This window comes from Podarcis vaucheri (assembly GCF_965113315.1).
Source record: "Podarcis vaucheri genome assembly, chromosome: 17".
In the NCBI taxonomy this organism is placed as follows: Eukaryota; Metazoa; Chordata; class Lepidosauria; order Squamata; family Lacertidae; genus Podarcis; species Podarcis vaucheri.
In genome coordinates, this window is record NC_138755.1 from 33,350,662 (window position 1) to 33,375,494 (window position 24,833).

A 24,833-nucleotide genomic window follows, 5' to 3' on the forward strand; every position below is an offset into this window, starting at 1 on the left:
AAGGATCTATCTCACTCTTGGTCTTTACAAGCAGCAGGAGAGTGTCTCTCTCTCCGTCTTCTGGCCAGGATTTTGGCCTTTTATTGGCTCTCCTCTTGTCCTTGAATTATAGCTTAACACAGAGAAAGTTAGCACATGAAACCTTTTCCTGGTCACTCGGCCTGTGTACCAGGAAAAGCAGCGGTATCTGCTCAGTGTCTGGACGGAACCCAAGAGAGCAGGGTGAGAAAAGAAGAACAACTATAATGAGAAGTGCTTGTAAAGGAGTGCAAGCTTGGTAGCTAAGGCATCAGCAGACAGGCAGAGAGATTCTTTTTCTGATCCTGTGCATATGAATTTCTTTGTAAAGGTAAAAGGACCCCTGGATGCTTAAGTCCAGTCAAAGGCAACTATGGGGTTGCGGTGCTCATCTCGCTTTCAGGCCGAGGGAGCCGGCGTTTGTCTACAGACAGCTTTTCGGGTCATGTGGCCAGCATGACTAAACCGCTTCTGCCGCAACGGAACACCGTGACGGAAGCCAGAAAGCACAGAAACGCCATTTACTTTCCCGCAGTACCTATTTATCTACTTGCACTGGTGTGCTTACGAACTGGTAGGTTGGCAGGAGCTGGGATAGAGCAACGGGAGCTCACCCCATTGCAGGGATTCGAACCACCGACCTTCTGATAAGGAAGCCCAAAGAGGCTCAGTGGTTTAGACCACAGTACCACCTGCATCCCTGAATGTCTTTGTATGCAATAGACGGTGGCACCTAGCTGCATGTCCTCCCTTCCCTCTCCTCTCTTCTGCCCTGGAAGAGCAGAATCCCAAATTCAGGGTGCCCAGTGCTTACTCGGCAGAAAGTTCCAGGATGGATTCCATGGTGTTGAGGCCGGCAGTGCGGAAATTGATGATGTAGCGCTTCATGCGGATGGATTCCAACCACTCTGGGATAGACCGATAAGGAATCCCATCGGAGCCACTGCAGCTGGGGAGGCGGAGCGTCACCCTGGGGATCGATAGGCATTTTCAGACCTGATGCAACACTTAAAATGAAGGCAGTTCATGAGAAGACCAGCACGCCCCCCCCACCCCCTTCTGATGGAGCTGGAGAGAAATGTCTACGCTTTACCCAGCGGGCGTTTATGGCATCCCATAAACTAGCATGGAGAAGCCATTGATGCAACCCAGGCTGGCACTGATGCCACGAACACATTGAAGGGCAGGGTACAATTCTGCAAAGTGCTCCAAAAGCACAGAAAGTGAGGGTGTGTACAGAATTCAGCATGCAGGGAATAAAGGTAAAGGGTAAAGGGACCCCTGACCATTAGGTCCAGTCGTGACCGACTCTGGGGTTGCGGCGCTCATCTCGCTTTATTGGCCAAGGGAGCCGGCGTACAGCTTCCGGGTCATGTGGCCAGCACGACTAAGCCACTTCTGGAGAACCAGAGCAGCGCACGGAAACGCCGTTTACCTTCCCGCCAGAGCAGTAACTATTTATCTACTTGCACTTTGAGGTGCTTTCGAACTGCTAAGTTGGCAGGAGCAGGGACCGAGCAATGGGAGCTCACCCCGTCGTGGGGATTCAAACCGCCAACCTTCTGCAGAGAATAAGCCAGGGAATAAGCCAACCTTCTGCAGGGAATAAGCCAGGCCAAAACAAAAGAGATTATCCAGCTATGCATAATTGGGCCTGGCAACATCTTTATCCAGTTTTAGGTGCCAGGCAAATCCTTTTCTACTGAGTTTTGGGCCCTTAATTTGAAGGGTGGCATTGCCTCTTTTAGTGGGGTGGGACCTCTGGTCCTACCTTAGTGTTTTTAGGTTTTTAATGTTGGTTTTTAATTTGTTTTCATGAAAGCCACTTTGAATTAACTTGGTCAGAAAAGTGACTAACAAATAATATATATAAATACAGTGGTTCCTTGGTTCTCGAACTTACTGTAATCTGTTCCGGGAGTCCATTCAACTCCCAAAACTGTTCAAAAACCAAGGTGCGGCTTCCGATTGGCTGCAGGAGCTTCCTGCACTCAAGCGGAAGGAAGCCACGTCAGACGTTCGGCTTCCGAAAAACGTTTGCAAACCAGAACGCTTACTTCCGGGTTTGCAGTGTTCGGGAGCCGATTTGTTCGACAACTAAGCCATTCAAGAAGCAAGGTAACGCTGTAAGATCGCACTTAGAATTCAGCTTTTTTTTATATTCTTCCCCTTTGTGTGTGTGTGTGCCCGTGTGCATGCACACAAATTTACACAGCTCTGTCCCCTAAGTATTGCCCTGCGTATCACTTACCTGGGGTCAAAGTCGGCCACAGTTCGAAGCAAATGTGGACTGGAGATGAAGTGCTCTAGCTGAGCGAAGATCTCCCGGAAGCGGGGTCTCCGGGTCCGGTCATATGACCAACACACCTTCATGATCTCGTAAAGGACGGATGGGCAGTCCACAGGTGGGGGGAGCCGATACCCATCCTCTATGCTCTTCATCACCTGTTCCAGGTAAAACACAAGATCACTGTGAACAGGGCAAACATTCCTTAGAACACAGCTACCTAAGAAACTGGAGTCGAGGGCTACTTTCTCAGGAGCGTAATGTTTAAATATTGGGAAATCCTTTGGAATTGGAACTGCCACATTTAATCCATTTGATTAATTCATTAAAAACGTATGAGCTAAGGAGGTCACCACATTCTTCTGTTAAAAGTAATTCCGATACAAGTTGAACAGCAAAATTTATGGATGAGTGGCATCTTAGAAAATGCATCCATTTCCGCATGTTTGAGAAGGAGAAATATTTCTTAAAGGAGAGATGCTACTACTGTATTAGATGCACGTCTTTTGAAAGCAGTGTGTGAGGTTCCCTTCTAAACTGCTGGGCCGTATCCAAAACTTGAGCTTTGCTGGTAACAAGAGTTTCCTCTTCCTCTCAGAGCTTCACACCTTTTCTCTGCTTTTTCCAGGGATTATGTCCGAGTACAAGGGATGCTGGTGGCGCTGTGGGTTAAACCACAGAGCCTAGGACTTGCCGATCAGAAGGTTGGTGGTTCGAATCCCCACGACGGGGTGAGCTCCCGTTGCTCGGTCCCTGCTCCTGCCAACCTAGCAGTTAGAAAGCACGTCAAAGTGCAAGTAGATAAATAGGTACCGCTCTGGCGGGAAGGTAAACGGTGTTTCCATGCGCTGCTCTGGTTCGTCAGAAGCAGCTTAGTCATGCTGGCCACATGACCTGGAAGATGCACGCCGGCTCCCTCAGCCAATAAAGCAAGATGAGCACCGCAACCCCAGAGTCAGCCACGACTGGACCTAATGGTCAGGGGTCCCTTTACCTTTATGTCGGAGTACACAATTTTCCTCTGGAGCTCTTTAAAGCTCAGTCAGAGCAAACAGCAATCCACAGAAAGCCCGAATTGATGTTTGCTCCAATTGAGCGCTAAAGAGCAGGTTTTTGAGGGGAAAGCTTGGGGCAAAACAAAACCACACTCAGACACTGAGCTTTTAAGCACGGACCTGTGCCTGGAAAGAGCAGCAGGAAAGTAGATAAGCCCCCTGTCCTCTCCAGCCCCTAGTAAAGATAAAGGGACCCCTGACCATTAGGTCCAGTCATGGCCGACTCTGGGGTTGAGGCGCTCATCTCGCTTTATTGGCCAAGGGAGCCAGCGTACACCTTCCGGGTCATGTGGCCAGCATGACTAAGCGCTTGTGGCGAACCAGAGCAGCGCACGGAAACGCAGTTTACCTTCCCGCCGGAGCGGTACCTATTTATCTACTTGCACTTTGACGTGCTTCCGAACTGCTAGGTTGGCAGGAGCAGGGACCGAGGAACGGGAGCTCACCCCATCGCGGGGATTTGAACCACCGACCTTCTGATCAGCAAGTCTTTAGAATAGAATCATAGAATCATAGAGTTGGAAAAGACCACAAGGGCCATCGAGTCCAACCCCCTGCCAAGCAGGAAACACCATCAGAGCACTCCTGACATATGGTTGTCAAGCCTCTGCTTAAAGACCTCCAAAGTAGGAGACTCCACCACACTCCTTGGCAGCAAATTCCACTGTCTAACAGCTCTTACTGTCAGGAAGTTCTTCCTAATGTTTAGGTGGAATCTTCTTTCTTGTAGTTTGGCTCCATTGCTCCGTGTCCGCTTCTCTGGAGCAGCAGAAAACAACCTTTCTCCCTCCTCTATGTGACATCCTTTTATGACATCTTTGGCTCTGTGGTTTAACCCACAGCGCCACCCGCATCCCTTCCAGCCCCTGCATGCCCCCCAAATCAGCTTCAGGGGGTTGGGAGATCCTCCAAAGTGGATTTGGGAGTGTGTGGAGAAGAGGAAATGGAAGCCCTACTGCACCCACAGATTTATGCTGGCAGAGCACTGGACGCAACCCATTGTTTTTTCTCCTATGCAGATTTAATCAAATTGGTTAATGTACTGAAACTCATGACTAATGGATCTCAGTTGGGCTGCCCAACTATGGCTGCTCCCTTCAGGAAAGTAGAAAACGGAATTTTGGGCCATGGGGAAATCTGGAAACGTGTTCTTTATTACGATCTCTTCTAGTTCAGCTCCAGCTCCGCTAATCCAGGAGGTGGTTTCCTTGCTCAATAAGCGTTTCCCTTGACCCTCTTACCTCCTGATTAGTCATATCCCCATATGGCTTGTCGCCATAGGACAGCACCTCCCACATGACAATGCCAAAACTCCAGATATCACTGGCTGAGGTGAAGATTCGATGGGCAATAGCTTCAGGCGCTGTCCATCGGATAGGGATCTTGCCACCCTGTTGAAAAAGAGATTGCAACTGTGAAATGGAAACTACGGTTTGGCTATTCAACTGCAATCTAGGAGCCCACAAAGCCACTCTCTGCTTCCTTCCCTAGGGAAGAAAAAATATGTGAAACACACACACATAAGTAAGCAAGCAAGCAAAACATGGCGTTGTTGCCAGGAGCTCAAGCTGGTGTTCCTTGGAACCTTGGATCATAAAGTTTCTATTTTGTTTGAATGTAGAAGGAAGTAATTTATCAAGATGCAGAGGGCAAAATCCAGGTTGCTTGACAAAATTCTCTAATGACATAAAGAAGAGAGTAGCCCCCAACCATTTTTTTTGTACTTTTTAAAAATAAAACTTTATTTCTGAGAATGCTCTGACTTGCTCTGTGTTACTCCCTTAAGTATTTTATTCAGGCATTTCACTATACCCAGTCTAAATCAGAAAGTTACCGTATTTTCTGCTCTATAAGACTCACTTTTTCCCTCCTAAAAAGTAAGGGGAAATGTGTGTGCGTCTTATGGAGCGAATGCAGGCTGCGCAGCTATCCCAGAAGCCAGAACAGCAAGAGGGATTGTTGGTTTCACTGCACAGCGATCCCTCTTGCTGTTCTGGCTTCTGAGATTCAGAATATTTTTTTCTTGTTTTCCACCTCCAAAAATTAGGTGCGTCTTTTGGGCTGGTGCGTCTTATAGAGCGAAAAATACGGTACCTGCCATTTGGCTCCTTGGAGTTCTGAGTAAGTCTGCTAGTTTTGGCCCAGCTCTACGAGACAAACAGCAGCCATCACAAACTGGTTTGAAGTCCATATTGCCAGGTCAAAAACTATGAAACCAATATCACGATATGGACTTCAAACCAGTTTGTGATGGCCTGGGAGTCTGATTCAGAGGCTGAACCTGAGGAATCCCAGCCTGCACAGGAGTCCCCGCCTCCAGGGCCAGCTGAGCTGGGGCAGGGGCTTGAACCTGAAAGGCCCTCACCTGTGCCGGATCCTCAGGAGCAGACACCAGCTGAATCCGCTCTGGCTCCGGAGGTGATCAAGGACTCATTGCCTGCAGGTGCTCCTCTCCCAGCCCTGTCAGGGGAAGGTGAGGTTGCCCCTGGGTCCAGTAACCCTCCAGCCTCTCCAGAGCTGCAGAGGCTCAGGGCAGAGAGGCGGAGGGAACTAAGTTCTCACAGGAGGAGTGCTCGCCTTAAGGCCAGGAGAGGCGAGTCACCTGTGGGCCGGGACCGCCCTGTGCCTCAGAGGAGATAAAGGCCAGTCAGCCCAGTCCAAGGTTGCGGGAGCAACATCGTTGGTAACCTGTTCCTGCCGGCACCCTGTCCTGCTCTTCCAGAGTTCCTGACCACGCCCGGCTCCTTGCCTCGGACCCCGCTTCGCCCTTGATGGACAGCCTCCATACCCTTGACCTAGGACCGGACTCAGACCACGCTGCACGGTAAACCCCCCCCCGGGACCAGCACACAGTTTTGGATAATATATTGATACATCGCCCAGCCCTACTCCCTACTTTATTTATCTTGTTTCCATAATTTTACCTTCGTTTCGTAAGTTCCCTCCACGTCGTTTTCTAATATCCGAGAAAGACCAAAATCTGAAACCTTGCACTGAAGGTTATGAGACACCAGAATGTTGCGGGCCGCCAGGTCCCGGTGCACATAGTTGCGGTCTGACAGGTAGGTCATCCCCGAGGCAATGCCCTGCAACATTGTCACAAGCTGCACCGCACTGAACTTGTCCATGTTCTCCTGAAACACAAACACAGGCACATAGAAAAGTCTTCTCCCTGCGCTTAGCCGCTTGTTTCAAAGTGAAGAATGCAGTTTTGGAATTGTCGTGGCAATGAAACATTATAGCCACAGCTTAAAGGGAAAGGGAAAGGGACCCCTGACCATTAGGTCCAAGCCAAAGGCAGAAAGCCCAGCCAGCAGCCAAACAAAGCCTCAAGTGGTGGTTCCCACAGCGCAGCAACCCGGCAAAGGGGATGCAGCAAGGAAAACCACCGTCACCTCTCCGCTGGGAAGCGCTGAGCAAAGGCGAGTCCCTAGGCAATGCGGCCGATTTGATCAGCACAAGGCATGCAAGCTCAACCCCCCAGTCATTCTTAGACTCTTCATTGGGTGAGCAACGCAGCCAAGCAACACAGTTGGAGCCTCCTTCCTCCCTGGCCGGCAGGCAGGGAGGGAGAGGAGCTGCTTCCTTTGAAACCCGGGAAATTTAAGGGACATCATCGATAAGGGATAGCAGCGGGACACAGTGCTGGGATAAGGGACTTTCCTGCCAAATAAGGGACGGTTGACAGCTATGGACTATGCTCATTCCCTGCTTGAGGGCTTCTCACCGGCATCTGTTTGGCCACTGTGAGAACAGGATGCTGAGCTACAGATGAACCCTTAGTCTGATCCAGCAAGGCTCCTCTTACATTCTTACATAGGGTGTATTGCAACCAGGGTCCCACTATAGAAAAGGTCCTAGATGCCTAACTTCAGAAGGCAAGGGCACCCGGAGAAGAGGCCTCTGAGGAAGACCATGTAGTTTCACATGCGATAAAGCAGTCCTTCAGAAACCCTGGTCCCTAGATCAAAGCCAGAAACCATGAGCACTGCCAGACAAAAGCGACAAGTTTCCTTTCCTCTTCTAGGCCTAGTTATCATTCAGGTGGTAAAGCTCTGGTCAGGCTCCTTTACTTCGTAGTGGCATTGGGGAATGACATGGCTAAATACTCCTCCATGCAAAAATTAAAAAGTGCGCATATAGAAAATGATTTGGCATTGGGACGGGTTCTAGCTGAGCCTTCTCTCTCCAACGTGCTCATTTTCTTAGGTTGAATTTCCTTTTGCATGGAGTCTCCACCTTCAATCTGAATTAATACAGCTCTGATACAGCTTTACCAACCGACGATGCCTAAGTGGCTGATGAAAAAGGACTCACCCGTAAGAAGGTGTCCAGAGCCCCATTTTCCATGTATTCCGTGATAATCATCATTGGGTGTCCTGGGAAGAAAAAAGAAAAGAAAATTACTAGCGCTGCCCTCACCTTACTTCCCATCTGGTTGGCAATGGCTCTCTAGGCTTTCCCCAAAAAACCAAATGGAAAAATCATTTTAACCTTTTGAACACATGAAGTTTCTGGTTCCTCTTGCCCAGTTATCGTCTGCTTTGTAGCCCTCCAAGCTCACAGGGCAGGGATGATTTTTATTATTATTATTATTATTGACGCGGGTGGCGCTGTGGGTTAAACCACAGAGCCTAGGACTTCCGATCAGAAGGTCGGCGGTTCAAATCCCCATGATGGGGTGAGCTCCTGTTGCTCGGTCCCTGCTCCTGCCAACCCAGTAGTTTGAAAGCACGTTAAAGTGCAAGTAGATAAATAGGTACCGCTCCAGCGGGAAGGTAAACGGTGTTTCCGTGTGCTGCTCTGGTTCGCCAGAAGCAGCTTAGTCATGCTGGCCACATGACCCGGAAGCTGTACGCTGGCTCCCTTGGCCAATAAAGCGAGATGAGCGCCGCAACCCCAGAGTCGGTCACGACTGGACCTAATGGTCAGGGGTCCCTTTACCTTTAAGTATATAACCTTTAGAAGACATCTGAAGGCAGCCCTGCGTAGGAAAGCTTTTTAATGTTTGATGTTTTATTATGTTTTTATGCATGTTGGAAGCCACTCAGAGTGGCTTCCCACCCAGTCAGATGGGCAAGGTACAAAAAAAATTATTATTATTATTATTCTCATTGGAGATGGCAAGGACTGAATCTGGTAGCTCCCACATGCTGCTCCAGCACCTTCCACAGAAGCCTCACACTCACTGGTGATTCCACGTAGTGAAAACCGGCCCATTCCACCACCAGGCGCTACTGCCCCGTCATGGCTGAGCCCTTACGTTTTGTAACGACTCCTTCCAAGCGGACAATGTTGGGGTGATTGAACTGGCCCATGATCGTCGCCTCGCGCAAGAAGTTCCACCATGTTGAGTCTGAGTAAGTTGACTTCAAGGTCTTGATGGCCACCACGACACGTTCCTTCCCTGGGAAACGCAGGTTCCCACAGTAGACCTCCCCAAACTCGCCTGTGGAGTATTCAGAGGAAAGAAAAAGAGAGTATTGGGGATATAGAAAAAGGATCTCCTGACCACAAAGAGAGCAGGAACCTCATGATACGCACCTTCGCCAATAACAGTCTCCATGGTGACAACGGATGGGTCTAGCTCTTTTGTGAATTCTAGGACTCCCCTGCTGGGATCGTCATAGGGCTGGAGGTCTACGTATGGCTTCAACCAAATCTCATCTGTAATAAAGAGCCATCTGTTAAGTTGTGGGTTCTGCAAACAGCTCTTGTTTATTCACAGGCCAGGACAAAACAGAACTGAAGGGCTCAGTCACCCTGCTTATATAGAGCTCCAGTACAATGTAACTGTAACAATTTTCTAAAACGATCCAATCACTGAACGTTACTTTCGATCCCTTATTTGCATAACTATCTACAGTATCCCCCTGCTGGCCCAGGGTGAGAACTTCAGTACATAACACCATCACTGTAAATGATTTCTGCACAAAGGTTTTGCTCTTTCGGTACAGTAAGACGCAAGAATTCCCCCAGCCGACATCCTAGTCCTAAACGTATTGGCTTGGAAAAGTAAATCTCGCTGTGTAAGGTTACAGCCTAAAGCTACTAGAGCAAACGTACTGAAGCTGAAGGAGAACAGGAAAAGTTGCCAAGTTTTAAAAGCACTGAATTTTGCCTGCAAAGGAAGAAACAAAAGCACACTTGGGAGTGTGCACCTAATTCTTCCTTCGAAGCACCTGCACCTTGAACTCTCCCATGCCCAATGCCACATGCGACATCAGGTGCTGGAAAGATGAGCATGGATCACCCAATCTCCATTCAAGGTTATAGACACAGGGAGAAGTGGGCTGTGCTGGTGAATGAGCAATAATATCCCAGGCTTCTTGCCTGGATATTCAGCTTTTATTTTATTTTAAAGCTTTTAGATCAGGGTAGTCCAACAAGCGAGGTCTTATTTTGCGGTCCTCAGCAACATTTGACGCATCCCCAGTCCGTGGCTGGGCTTGGGTAGGAGGCGTGAGGGCTCTGGCAAGGATCCTGGAGTCCTCCCACCTCCTTTCTCAACTTTGGGAAGGAGGTGGGAGGGCTCTGGGACCCTGCCCATGTCCTGCCACCTCCTTTCCAAAGCCTGGGATCTTGCTTACTAGGCTTTGGAAAAGTAGTAGAGAGCTGGCAGGTTTGGGTAAAATTCTGGCCTCACTCCCAACCCCCAACCCCACCCCGCTTGCTCGACAAGGCAGTGCTTGGCCCATGAGTTCCATGTCGAAGTACTCTCGCAGCCCACTTGGTATGAAAAGTTGGACCACCTCACCCTGTTTTAGATCTTTTACTTTTGGAGATATAAAGGAGAGCATGTAGGCAGTATTCTATTCAGCTGGTCAGCAAAAAGTACCGTATTTTTTGCACTGTAACACTCACTTTTTTCCTCCTAGAAAGTAAGGGGAAATGTCTGTGCATGTTATGGAGGAAATGCCTACGGGTGGCATACCTACGGATTTTCCTCCTCTAAAAACTATGTGTGTGTTATGGTCGGGTGCGTGTTATAGAGCGAAAAATATGGTACTTTGTGCTTAACACTTTAAAACTGTATCGTTATGTTGTTTAATAAATCAAGTGGTGTTTTTTAAACATATTAGGCAACTTGTGTTTAGGTTTCTGCCTTTTCATGAGGAGTTAGAATTACCTCCTCGCATCTCACCGGATGCTCACTTAGGCTGGCTGTGGACTTGGGTACAATTTTTAAATCGCTCTGGCTTTGTGGACTCCCTCCACTGCTGCAGAGAAGACCATGGTAGGTCAAGTACCTAGTGCCTGAACTGCATGCCCTGATTAAGCACCCGGTTTGAAAGTTACCTGTTCAAATGACATGTTATATAGTGGCAGCTCAAAACCTGCATTAGAACAGTAAATGTCGCAGTGAATTCCCCCCCCCCCGTGCCCATTTCCACACACCAAATCATCCCTTTCCCCCCGACTTCTGTCAAGTGTGAGCAGAGGCACCAGGTGGCCCCCAAGATGAAGGTGGCCTGTCGCACAGCTGCAAGGATGCTGCTTGCGCAGCGATGGAAAGAGGATAAGATGCCAACAAAAGCGGACAGGCAGGTGAAACTACTTGACTATGCAAAGATGGCGAGACTGACTGGGAAAACCAAAAATCAGGAAGACCAAAACTTCAATAGAGAAAGGGACAAATACAGACGGTATTTAAAATAACACTGTAATCAATTGAGCTTTTTGGAAGGCTTTCACTAACTCTTGGAATGTTACAAAGACTTTGATTATACAGTGGACGTTCGGTTGAGAACGTGATCCGTGCGGGATGCACATTCGCAACCCGGGATGTGCAACCCGCGTCTGCGCTTCTGCACATGTGCGGGTTGCAATTCAGCGCTTCTGTGCATGCGCAAAGCGCGATTTAGTGCTTCTGCGCATGCGCGACTGCTGAAACCCGGAAGTAACCCGTTCCGGTACTTCTGGGTTTCGGCGGTCTGCAACCCAAAAAACCGCAACCTGAAGCAGCTGTAACCCAAGGTATGACTGTACTGGAGGATTATAATTCAGATGAACTATAATATGCAGTTGATTAAGATATAGAAAGGACCCACAGAGGGGAGGAGGTTAAGTCCTAAGATTCGGAAGACTCTTGTTTGAGTCTAAAATTTAATTGTGTTAATTGTGAGATTTATTTTGCAAAACCAGTAAAAATCATTTCAAAAAAAAGAGGTGGCCCGTCGCGTATCGTGTGTGTGTGATGTCACAGTGTGATGTCATGCTGCCTGCAGGAGACCGAGCACTCTGAAAGAGCCAGCTGCTGAAGCTGCAACATGCAATGTGTGTGATAGCGCATGCCAGGCCCCCTCAACACTGAGCTGTCCTGGTCCCTTTCCAACAAATATTGAAGAGGCTGAAGACAAGGCAGCCCCTTAGAGTTGGTGGGCCTAAGTGTGAGATTGTGCTTGGCAATATATATCTGGACTTCACACTGAGGGGACATGGGATGGAGGCATAGCTGTCAACTTACAGATTTGAAAATAAGGGACCAGCAGCCTCGAAAATAAGGGATCAGCAGCCAAAATAAGGGATTTTCCGAACACAGGTATGTTCAACTTCTGAGCCCCTCTGAGCCAAAGGCAGAAAGCCTAGCCAGCAGCCAAACGAAGCCTCAAGGAAAATCACTGTTACCTCTCCGCTGGGAAGTGCTGAGCAAAGGCGAGTCCCCAGGCAACGCAGCCGATTTGATCAGCACAAGGCATGCAAGCTCCACCCCCCAGTAGTTCTTAGACTTCCTATTGGGTGAGCAATGAAGCCAAGCAACACGGTTGGAGCCTCCCTCCTCCCTGGCCAGCAGGGAGGGAAGGAGAAGAGCTGCTTCCTTTGAAACCCAGGAAATTTAACGGACGTCATCAATAAGGGACAGCAGCAGGACATGGCGCTGGGATAAGGGACTGTTCCACCAAATAAGGGACGCTTGACAGGTATGGATAGAGGAGGGGAGGAATTTGGAGCAGAAGTACACCTGCTGAGGAAAAGTTAATCATCACTCTCCCTACACCCCCCCCCTAAAAAACCCTGCACTACTGACCATCCCCATCAAAGTGGCTTTTGATATTCTCAAATGCTCATCTGGCTGGTCTGCATGTTACATGTAGCTTAGGGCTCTGAACTCTGAAGCCTTTCACCTCCTCTGCCTTCCCCGACTCCAGGCACTCACCTCGGTCATAGCTGGATTGCTTGTGGCATCGCCGGGCTCCGCGTCGGTAAGAGTGCCTAAAACAGATAAGGATAAACATCAGAACAGAGACGGTATAACCATCCAGAGCACAGAAACAAACCAAATAACAATGCCCAGGATTCCCTCCACCCTCGAGAACCGCCATCTCTACCTTCGGCAAACAAGGAGACCGACAACCAGACCGATAAACAGCAGAACTCCAAAGATGATGCTGACAATCACTCCTCCAGAGGGCATCCCAGTGTCTGCAAGACCAAAACGCAGGTTATAGACATCGTTCCAGGGCCAGGCAGCCCTAGCCAGGGCTCACCATTCCAGAAATATATCTGGATTTCCATAGGGATTCAGAGTAACTGTAGGCATAGCTATGTGAAAGCACAGGATTTGTTTCAACCAGATGTAAGGAAAAGTAATGAAGAAGTGGCATTTACGCTTAGAGCCCAATGTCAAATAAAACACCACCTTTGCTTCCGATTTTGCAGAGTACAGACCACAAATTATTTGGTCTATTTTGTTCATATAAATGCTACTTACATGTTTCCTACAATGTATATAAGTGAGATAACCCCATTCCCCCCAGTAGTGATGTATGGAGGTGAAAGCTGGACTATAAAGAAGGCTGATCGCCGAAGAATTGATGCTTTTGAATTATGGTGCTGGAGGAGACTCTTGAGAGTCCCATGGACTGCAAGAAGATCAAACCTCTCCATTCTGAAGGAAATCAGCCCTGAGTGCTCACTGGAAGGACAGATCGTGAAGCTGAGGCTCCAGCACTTTGGCCACCTCATGAGAAGAGAAGACTCCATGGAAAAGACCCTGATGTTGGGAAAGATGGAGGGCACAAGGGGAAGGGGACGACAGAGGACGAGATGGTTGGACAGTGTTCTCGAAGCTACCAGCATGAGTCTGACCAAACTGCGGGAGGCAGTGGAAGACAGGAGTGCCTGGCGTGCTCTGGTCCATGGGGTCACGAAGAGTCAGACACGACTAAATGACTAAACAACAACAACAACCCCATTCCCCAGGCAGGCACGCCAGCCCCAGGCAAACACAATCCTGATACTTTTTGTGCCTTAATATACACAGAAAGTGAATGCGTATTAAACCCCAACGCACCCTGGGTGTTCTTTTGCTGCCCTATTTATCAAAACTCTTTATCTATAAATACCTGATCTGAGAGGTCATTGGAAGGACTTGAGGAGCTGAACTGTTATGAAGTGTATGCTCAATGCCAAATTTATCCCAAATGCTTTCTTCAGTATTTACGTTGGGTATGGAACCACTAGTAAGTGAGTGGCTTGGCCCAGATCCCAATTACACTTTCAGTACTGAGTGCTGTGTGGATAATTTTTTAAAGTGCATTTCTTTCTTTTTTTGGAAACAATGCTTGGCGTTATCCTTAGTTCTAGTTTCCTATAATGTCTTTGCTGACCTTATTTATCCCATCCAAGGGCCACACTGGGGAGTGGGTGGGTTTCAGAGAAGTTTCATACAGCCATTGTTCTTAGCAGATTGTTGCACATGTTTATGCCACAGCAAATGCACAAGGTGTGCCAACAGACCCACTCAGGTGTTAGGACCAGCAGAGAGGGCCCTCTTGGTAGTTCTACTTCCCTCAGAAGTTTGGGGGTGAGGTGGCCCAGGATAAGGCATTGTCTGTGACAGCCTCTACATTCCCTGGTCCTGAATGGGGTAACTGTGCCCCTGAAGGACCAGGTGCGCAGCCTGGGAGTCATTTTGGACTCACAGCTGTCCATGGAGGCGCAGGTTAATTCTGTGTCCAGGGCGGCTGTCTACCAGCTCCACCTGGTACACAGGCTGAGACCCTACCTGCCCGCAGACTGTCTCACCAGAGTGGTGCATGCTCTAGTTATCTCCCGCTTGGACTACTGCAATGCGCTCCACATGGGGCTACGTTTGAAGGTGTCCCGGAAACTGCAATTATTCCAGAATGCGGCAGCAAGACTGGTGACTGGGAGTGGCCACCAGGACCACATAACACCAGTCCTGAGAGATCTACATAGGCTCCCAGTACGTTTCCGAGCACAATTCAAAGTGTTGGTGCTGACCTTTAAAGCCCTAAACGGCCTTGGTCCTGTATACCTGAAGGAGTGTCTCCACCCCCATCGTTCAGCCCGGACACTGAAGTCCAGCGCCGAGGGCCTTCTGGCGGTTCCCTCATTGCGAGAAGTGAGGGAACCAGAAAGAGGGCCTGTTCCACAGGCACCATGCCCACCCTGTGGAACACCCTCCCTTCAGATGTGAAGGAAATAAGTAGCTATCCTATCTTTAAAAGACATCTGAAGGCAGCCCTGTTTCAAGGAAGTTCAAGTATTTAATGCTGTACTGTTTTTAACACTTGATTGGAAGCCGCCCAGAGTGGCTGGGGAAACTCAGCCAGATAGCGGGGTATAAATAAATAAATTATTATTATTATTATTATTATTATTATTATTATTATTATTATTATTACATTGTGGAATTCTCTCCCCACAAGAGGTGTGTCTGGCTTCTTTACAGCTTTGGGTGGATGCTGCCAATGTGCCTCTTTATCCTGGCCTCTGATATCTTATCAGCACCCAACCTATTCTTGTGACTTGTCTTAACTGTTTTTTTCTTATGAATTTTAAGTTGCTGTAACCTGCTCTGGGACCTGTGGGTGAAGAGAAAGTAATAAATTTAGCAACAAGAGGCACTAGAAAGCCACAGTAAGAAGGGTTTACAGGTTCATGTCTCCAGGAGTTTGGGCACATAGACTTGCCCCACACAGTTTATGTATTCCTTGCAGGAAGCTGGTGTCACAAAGAGGGGAGCTTCAGGCAGCAAATACAACTGCTGCATGAAACAGCTTGGAGTGGGTGGAAAATTAGCTTTCTACACTTGCAACACAATCCCAATCTGAATTGTTCCTTGCATCTAGTTTAGTCCCAAATCCATTAGCAAGAATCCCTCCTTTACAAACAAAGTGGGGCATCAAGGGGTCTACCTTGTGGAAGAGTGCGGAATTCCTGTTCCTGGGAATATGGCCCAGCGACAGAGTCTGTGATGGAGCGCACGCGCATCAGGTAAGCTGTGTCAGGCTGCAGATTTGCCAAAGTTACTTGGGGTTCCCGGAGGTGTTGGACAGTGTAGTGCTTCTCTTCTCCCTGCAAAACAATTAGGCTGTGCTATAGCAAGGGTTGGGGACACGGGTGGCGCTGTGGGTTAAACCACAGAGCCTACGACTTGCCGATCAGAAGGTCAGTGGTTCGAATCCCCGTGACGGGGTGAGCTCCCGTTGCTCGTCCCTGCTCCTGCCAACCTAGCAGTTCGAAAGCACGTCAAAGTGCAAGTAGATAAATAGGGACCGCTCCGGCGGGAAGGTAAACGGCGTTTCCGTGCGCTGCTCTGGTTCACCAGAAGTGGCTTTGTCATGCTGGCCACATGACCTGGAAGCTTCCTCGGCCAATAAAGTGAGATGAGCGCCGCAACCCCAGAGTTGGCCACAACTGGACCTAATGGTCAGGGGTCCCTTTACCTTTATAGCAAGGGTTGGGAACCTTTCTGGCCCAGGAGTCAAGATCTTTAGCACCCACCTGTCCATCACCTAAATTCATAATAATGGCATCAGGTGTCTGACACCCACCCACCTGCCAAAGTTGGTGCATGGGGATGCGGGGAGAGATAACAGCCAAGCAGGACTGAACTCCTCGTGCTTTAGCTGATGTGCAGGGAAGGGAGTTCAATGGTGCTTTCTGAAGGGACCAGCGGGGTGAGCAGCTGATCCAAACCCATCTCTACCTGCCGCACACCTAACGTCACATATGACATCAGGTGTGGTTTGGGGGAAACAGCCTGGCAGGCAAAACTGAATCCATGGGCCAGAGGTTCCAAACCCATATGCTATAGGACTTGAAGAGCTTGTGAAATGGAAGGGGAACATTGATGAAGTTTGCAGGTGTTGAGCAAAGGAAGAACATATCTCACCTTCTCAAAGTACATAACCTCGTAGTTCACGGAGCTACGGCTGCGATGTCGTGTCGGTGACCAAGTCACAGAGAGGCTGCTGTCATTTCGCCTTGCCAGGATGAGATCAGTCACCTTGCCAGGGACTGCACATAAAGAAAGGAGAGATGGTCAAAGTATAACCTGCTCTTGGCAGCAGGCTAGCAATTCATCCCACACCCCTAATTCCCTTAGTGAAAGCGCTGGAGGTCATTGCTTTTCCTGACTCTGCCCAGTTAGAAGCAGATTGGCTAAACCTAACAAATTCTGCACAGAGCTTGCCCTTCTCTGAGCCAAAGTAAGGTGGCTGTCTCTAGGGCCGCATTTGGGCTGTCATTAGAGCAGCAGACCAGGAGACCCATGAGTCAGAACTTGCTAGCATCCTTCAAACATACTTTCGCTCCCATTTGACTTCACTTCCTTCCACTTTTTGGATACTGCTTCTTGTACACAGAAGTGCATTTCTAAGAATGACACAACTCTTAAAGGCATCTTGAGGCACAAGGGTGTGAATTTCCAACGTCACTTTTCGTTTCTGGGAATCCCACAGACTTCAGAGAAGAAACCACAATGCTGTCTGTACCACAGCCTGCTTTAGATATGTCCTGGATTAACCCTGCGTTCAAAAAGACCACCTCTCTTTATAAGCTGCTTTCTGCAGCATAAAAATCTGACTCTTTAAACACACACATACACACACAGACACAGACACAGACACAGACACACACACACACACACACACACACAGACAAGGTAGAAGGAGCGGTTCATGTGCTTATGATGGCACCAGGGAACTCAAAACAATTTTTGCCATTTTGACTGTCAACTGTTAGACTGGAGAATCAACTTTCCTATTTCACTGATGCATCCACAACAAAGGTTTTGCAGATTAAATACAGTGGTACCTCTGGTTACGAACTTAATTTGTTCCAGAGGTCTGTTCTTAACCTGAAACTGTTCTTAACCTGAAGCACCACTTTAGCTAATGGGGCCTCCCGCTGCTGCCGTGCCGCCAGCACGCAATTTCTGTTCTCATCCTGAGGCAAAGTTCTTAACCCGAGGTACTACTTCCGGGCTAGTGGAGTCTATAACCGGAAGTGTTTGTAACCCGAGGTACTACTGTACACGGTTTGTGATAGTGGCCACCAATGGGGATGGAAAGGCCTGACAGGGATATGGGAAATGATTTTGTTAGCTTCTAATTCTGTTGCCTTCATAAAGCAAACAGAATGATAAGAGTTCTGCCAAGAGTGACTAGGATGCATAAATCCTGAAGAGCATCTACATTACAATAATCTGTTTATTAAATTAGTTTTCAGACTAGCACAACAGGCTTGCTACATCTGCCAAATTTCTCTAGAGACCAGCATTCCACCCCCCACCCTAGACAATAAACCGCTGAGCTTTAAATACTGGACAAATGTCATATCCGGTACAACAGAGAAATTGTGTTGACAAAATACAGCACTCTGCTCAGCAATTACCGATCTCTCTCTTGAGGGCTGCAAATGCTTTACAGTCATTCCTTTCACCGGCGGTGAAAGATGTTGATGGACTACAACTCCCATCATTCCTGGCTGTTGGCTAAGCTTTCTGGGACTGACTGGAGCCGGAGACCAGCAGCAATTGGAGCCCCCCACCCCCCATTCTGCCGTACACCAGCCCTTTATAGCAGGACTATGATCCCCAATCTGTCATGTGGTTAGGGAGCTGAGGCTGATAAAGAGAGTGGGCAGCCTTAGTGCTGCCTAATGCAGACCCTCCAACATTTCTGCAATGAAAATAGGGATGTCCTGTTCCATAATAATAATAATAATAATAATAATAATAATAACCCATCTGACTGGGTTGACCCAGGCACTCTGGGCGGCTTTCAACACAAAAACATAATAAAACATTAAACATTTAAAAACCTTCCTATACAAGACTGCTTTCAGATGTCTTCTAAAGGTTGTATAGTTACTTATCTCCTTAGCTCAGGGGTTGCACAACTCCCATACCCTCCAACATTTCTCTGATGAAAATAGAGGTGTCCCGAGGAAAAGCGGGACATTCTGGGATCAAATCAGAAACCAGGACAGCTTCTGCAAATCTGGGACTGTCTCTGGAAAGTAAGGACACTTGGAGGGTCTGCTAAAGAGTTCATGGCTGGAACATGAAGAGAGTCAAGGACTCCCTTGCTCACAGCTCATACTTTTAGCCCCTACAGTACCTCAGATTTCGTCAGGATCCAAGCATCTAAGACAGTGATGGCCAAATGGCCTTCCAGCTGTTTTGGGACTTCAATTCCCATCATCCCTGACCACTGGTCCTGTTAGCTAGGGATGATGGGAGTTGTAGGCCAAAAACAAAAGTTTGGCCATCACTGATCTAAGAACTGTAAATTTGCCCCCTGCACACACTCATTTGCAATTAACTAATCACTGCAGCGTAAGGGGAAAACGCAGCTCAGCTGCTGCTACAACTTTTATTTGCTTTGGTTGTGCTCACTTCCTCTTCCCCATATACGTCACAGCGACTCACCTGCGTGGCCCACCAAAACCCGGACAGGAGAGCTGGTGCTGCTGCTGTGCAAGGCAGGGCTGAGCTCCGACACACCATTATGAGCCCGTACAACGAAGCTGTAATTGGTGAAAGCCTCCAGGCCGCTCACAACCACACTCTGCTGGGTGAGGTCTAGGGCGCCGGGAGAAAAAGTCACGCTGCTCTCGCAAGGTCTGCACTTCGGGGAACTGCAACGCTGGCAGGAGACGCTGTAGGAGAGGTCTTCGCGCCCACCCTGATCCGTGGGTGCCTGCCACGAAAGGGTGACCTCACTCCCCTCAATAAGTACGGTGACATTGTGAGGAGCTGAAGGAGGGCCTGTAAAGGTAAAAGGAGGCAGCGTGTTAAAAGTACAATCTTGCAAAGAGATTCTAACCCTATCTGTACCTACCTTAAAGCTTATAAATATAGTGCACTGTGACGCGGGTGGCGCTGAGGGTTAAACCACAGAGCCTAGGACTTGCTGATCAGAAGGTTGGCGGTTCGAATCCCTGCTCCTGCCAACCTAGCAGTTCAAAAGCACGTCAAAGTGCAAGTAGATAAATAGGTACCACTCCGGCGGGAAGGTAAACGGCGTTTCCGTGCACTGCTCTGGTTCGCCAGAAGCGGCTTAGTCATGCTAGCCACATGACCCGGAAGCTGTACGCCGGCTCCCTCGGCCAATAAAGCGAGATGAGCTCCGCAACCCCAGAGTCGGTCACGACTGGACCTAATGGTCAGGGGTCCCTTTACCTTTATAGTGCGCTGTAGGGTTCTATCTAGATTTCTTTTTCTTTCCCTGCACCTGGGGACAGGTACAGTGGATATAAATATCTCCATTCCAACATATTATTATTGTTTTCATTTCTATACTGCTTTATGTTTTAAATTTTAAAAAATCTCAAAGCGGTTTTACAGCACATTAAAACATCAAATGAAGCAATCCAGAATAAAACCACTTCAAGCTTCAAGGAAAATGTTTCAGATCCTTCTCTTAAGTGACATTTTGCTTTCCCCATATTTATTTACTTACTTAATGTCCCATGGCAGAAGTACTCTAGGAAGGCAGTGTGGTGTAGTGGTTAGTGTGTCGGACTAGGACCTGGGAGATCAGGGTTCAAAACCCCGCTCAGTCATGCAGCTCACTGGGTGACCTTGGGACAGTCACAGCCTCTTAACCTACCACACAGGGTCATTGTAGGGATTTACAGAGGAACCATGTACTCTGTGGCCAGAGACATCTGGAAGACATATAAAGGAGCAGCAGTTCGGAACCTCCAGATCAGTTTGGTCCACAAGGCCATTTTGGGCAGGCTGCACCTACCCTGCCGTTTGCATGACATCAGGTGCAGGACAGATAAAGCCACAGCTGCAAAAGAACAACCAGGAGCCTTTGCATGCACTCTTAATTGTTCCTTTACAGCTGCAGCTTGCATGCAGCGCCACTTAAATTTAGAACCGAATGCCACTTGTTCTCCTTTTGGCAAGAATCAGAACCACTCTGGAGCTTTCCTATTCGTTGAGTAGGTGTATTTTCCAAGTAGGTGCGAACGGGGTTCCACCTGCTCATCTGGGGGACCACAGCACTCCCACCCAGGACTTACGAGTACAAGCAGCAGTTTCGTCCTCAGCGGGAGTCCGAAAGAAGTTTTCGAGGCAGGGGCAGCTTGTGGCAGCAGGAGAACTGGAGAAGCTGTTTGGAGGGCATTTGAGGCACTGGTCAGTCTTCAGCGAGTGGCGATAGAACCCTGGCTGACAGGCTGTGGAAAGGAGAAGCAGATTAAGTCCCAAGTAGCTAACTTAAGCAGATGCAAATAACCATACATTTTGGCTATACCCATTTCATTCAATAATTGCATTACCCAATAATGCAATTATTTAGGAATACAACTACCCAGCAAGAAGTGCAGAACCTTATCCCCCAAGATGTCTCCATACATGGGACATATCTTGTTTCTAACTTCACAGAGGAGTTGGAGGTCTTCATTCCTTGCCAAGGAACAACATCATCTCATACTTAAGTCCCCTTTGGATAATTTTCAGTATCTATTCACCGCCACTTCTCTGCTCTCCCCATACTCTCTTCTTCATGCCTATCTTCTCACCAACACCACCCAAAATGGATGGTCTGTCTCCTGCTACACTTTTACCCACCCAATTCTGGCTAGATTTACACTTGGCTTTGTGCGTTGAGGTAGCAATGGGCTGCCGCTGGGAATTCTCAGCAGAAAGTGGAGCTCTGATCGGCTGGGTGTTGTGCACCAGGAGCCATGTTGGCTTGAGCCAAGCAGGAAGCTGTGGCTTTTAAGTGTCTGGGGCCTCAGGATGCCATTCCAGCAGTAGGTGAGAAACATGGGGCAAAGCAGTGTTGTTGACAAAAATCCAGGCTCCGTTTATGCTACAATTTTGCTGGAGTGCCGGAAAAGCATATAATATGGTACTAGAGGCACTTGAGGGCCAAACTAGAAGGGGTTTGCCCTGTAGTTATTGTCAGGAGCTCAGCCTACACTCGAGTAGGACCCTGGCAGAGACACATATCCGACTGGCATGTTCGCTCCCTCCTGGTCGATCATTCAGGAGCTTCTAAAGCTTTCTTCAGCCCGAACATCACAGGGACCGATGCCAACTGACACCGGCACACTTAGAGTTTGCACATGGCTCACACTTAGAGTTTGCACATGGCTTGCATAACAGACCTCAGCAACTCAGCATTTAGGCTAATCTACTTTATTTACATATAAAGACACACAGAGCATTGCAACATGGCTCCTTCTCTCCCTAGCATCAGACAGCAAAGAGAATGAACAAAGAACAATAGTCCCGCTTCACGGAACACAGTAACATAAACATCCTGTTTCCTTCACTTCCCACTCTGTGGAGTCAAAACATATACCGTCACGTGATAGACAACAATCCCATGATTGCAATCACAGAGCAGGAATTCTAACAGTTATACCTGGTGTGCATTTTGAAAATAAAAATAAACACTGCGTGTCTGGTGAGCCACCAAAACAGAACCATTAAGTGTGTGCCTGCAACTTTAACAATTTGCCCCTGCCATGGTCTCAGATAGAACTGGGAGTCTCTGCATCTTCCATTTGTAATGGGGACTGGAATTCTTATGGCTGCAAGTACATGCTTGGAAGTTTATGGGTAATGAAACTGCTGAAATCTTAGAAGTGGCTGAAAACGATGTCCATTGATTTGGAGGAGTTCTGTTGGAAGCTGGGTTATATCAAATGCAGATGAGATAAGGAATGGCACGGACACTTTTCCTGAGGTGATTGATTTAGGATGGATATGACATTAATCTTGTCTTTGAATCGCATGCCTAGGATTCTCATCCTCTGCCCCCCTCTCTTTTTTTAAAGTAATTGTAGTTGCAGAAGAGGACAAAGATCCATAACAGGACTTCAACCCACCTTACGTCTCTGTGGAAAAGAGGTGGGCTACAAACAGTGTTCAAAACTCCCATTGTTCTAGGTGCATTTTGCGACTGGGAATTTCATTAGCGTGAGCAGTTTCTGAGCTCTGGGCGCAGTACTGCCCCTAAGATTTCAGATTAAAATTGCAGAGTGGAAGGAAAGGAGGACCTTTTTCTGCCTCCCCACTTCCAGTTACTCTCTCAAGGCTGGAGAAGAGACCCTCTTAAGAATATTAGGGGGGTGGGCAGGGGAAGGACTAGACCATGTGAAAAATGAACACAATCTTTTAGCTGCAGTTCATTCATTTCCAGCTTTGTATTATTGTTATAAAAAAGTGCGCCTAGACATTCCGCTGGTGCACCCATAACCTATGCTGTAGTGGTGCAAGGTACTTTTAAGTATAATGTAGGGCAGCAGTAGCCAAGATATCACCCTCCAAACGTTTTTGGACTACAACTCCCATCCTCTCTTGACTGTTGATCATGGTGGCTGGGGCTGATGGGGGCTGGAATCTAGCTACATCTGGAAGACATCACATTGGTGATCACTGCTGTAAGGATCCCTTCGGAGTATAAAAACATCCAGCGAAATGCTGAAAAGCAGCTATTCATTTATACAGAAAAGAGGTCCCCCTTGGGGACACACCTCTGAGATTTGAGGTTAAAAGTTGCTCTTTTCCCTAGTGACTACAGTCCCTGCATCTCAAAACTGCTCCTGCATCTTTACAGTCCCACCCGGCTCTTGGTCACACTAAAGTGTGTGTCAGGGGTTCAGAGACAGAGGCACAGGTGAGGGGGGAGACGGAGAGCGATGGGGAAGAATCCCAGGACAGTGAGGAAGAGGATGACAATGACTTGAGGTCTTCCATGAGTCTATCAAGTGAATCAGAGGATTCCCAGAAGGGGGCGCCCCTAGTCAGGCCAAGGGGGGTCACAGGGGGGACCTGCCAGGAACAGGGAAGCAGCAGGGAAACCCCGAGTAGGAGTGGGAGATCGGGACCGGCTTCCCAGCAGGAACGAAGTGAAGAGAGAGAAGTTCCCAGTGTGACACACGGAGCGGAGCAGGATGGAGACGGGGGAAGGAGATCAGGGCAGGACGTCCTGCCGGAAGAGGGGGAGAGTAGTACAGGGAGTAGTGTAAGTGTCAAGAGGAAGGTCAGGGGTAGCGAACGCGCGCCAAGTTCAAATGTGGAGGCGCGCGGAAATGCAGAGAGCCCGGAGGAGGAGCCTGGCCCCAAAGCACGAAGGAGGGGGGAGCAGGCATCTGAGGGATCCGCCTCAGGAGAGAGCAGGAGGGAAGGAACCCAGGGGGGCAGGAAGACCCTGCGGAAAAGAAAGGACAGGAAAAGGTGGTCTAGCACAAGCCTCTTAAACTGGTGTAGGGGCGGGACCGATTCAGAGGGGACTTCAAATGTCTAGCCTAAGAGACGCGGGGCTGCGCGCTCCGGTTGTGGAACCGATAATGAACTGCAATAAACATCCTTGTATATAAGAAGAGCCTGGCGTTGGTCTTTTGTGAGCTGAGACCTGAGGCAGCCCTGACAGTGTGACAGAACAGAATTTCATATATCAACACTGATTCCCCCTCCCCCCCCCATTAAGCAGCTCTGTGCAGGAAGAATCAGGTTCCCAATCTCTTTAAAGCAATTAAAATCAGCATGTGTGCTCGCATGAACATCGATGCGGGTTCCAGCGGAACACCCCCCCCCCCGGGGAGATGGTGGACTCTCGTTTCTTGGAGGTTTTTTTAAGCAGAGGTTGGAGGGCCATCTGTCAAGTATGATCTAGCTGAGATTCCTGCATTGCAGGGGGTTGGGCTAGATGACCTGGGGGGGTCCCTTCCGACTCTAAGAATCATACTTTTGTCTCCACCTCACTTTCCCCAGTGCTTTGCCCAGCCTGTGCCCATAATTAGGAGGTCACCTCTCTGCAGCCTCATTTTTCTGGGGCACCTTTCCTTACCCTAAATGCCCCAATGTGTTTCTCTCACAAATTAACCGCTGTGCATGGCAGAGAACTGGTTCTTACTTCCGCAGACATGAAAACAGGGCGGGAAATTGTGTGGGTGTCACAAAGGGAGTGCTGCCAACCTGGGGAAGGAGCAAAGGTGAACTAGGAATGCAGGCAACAAGCGCCAACAGGATTATGTCACCACAGGGAGGGAATGGAATGGAAATCGGGCAAGAATTGGTTTTTAAAAAACACAAAAACTACAAGGTAAACAGCAGGTGGCAGTACCCACTGTCCTATGAAAGCAGATGCTCCCTTCGGAGCCCTTTGTAATCTCAAGAGTGACATAAATATACCCATTTTTTCCCCAAGCTGCACTCACGAATTTGCCCAGATATTCTGATACTGGGTTAA

At 48.5% G+C, this 24,833-nt stretch overlaps 1 protein-coding gene across 1 annotated transcript in view; it reads right to left on the reverse strand.

Moving 5' to 3' along the window:
* EPHA1 (EPH receptor A1) overlaps positions 1-24,833 on the reverse strand; it is an 84,559-nt gene that overhangs the window by 2,999 nt on the left and 56,727 nt on the right. The window contains exons 5-17 of the mRNA XM_082204669.1: positions 20,650-20,805; positions 19,046-19,384; positions 16,505-16,629; positions 15,525-15,684; positions 12,690-12,783; positions 12,518-12,573; positions 8,905-9,027; positions 8,624-8,809; positions 7,678-7,739; positions 6,285-6,494; positions 4,602-4,751; positions 2,270-2,463; positions 833-988 (exon numbers count right to left, since the gene is read on the reverse strand). Coding sequence (XP_082060795.1) covers positions 833-988; positions 2,270-2,463; positions 4,602-4,751; positions 6,285-6,494; positions 7,678-7,739; positions 8,624-8,809; positions 8,905-9,027; positions 12,518-12,573; positions 12,690-12,783; positions 15,525-15,684; positions 16,505-16,629; positions 19,046-19,384; positions 20,650-20,805 — 2,011 coding nt within the window. The remainder of the gene's footprint in view (positions 1-832; positions 989-2,269; positions 2,464-4,601; positions 4,752-6,284; positions 6,495-7,677; positions 7,740-8,623; positions 8,810-8,904; positions 9,028-12,517; positions 12,574-12,689; positions 12,784-15,524; positions 15,685-16,504; positions 16,630-19,045; positions 19,385-20,649; positions 20,806-24,833) is intronic.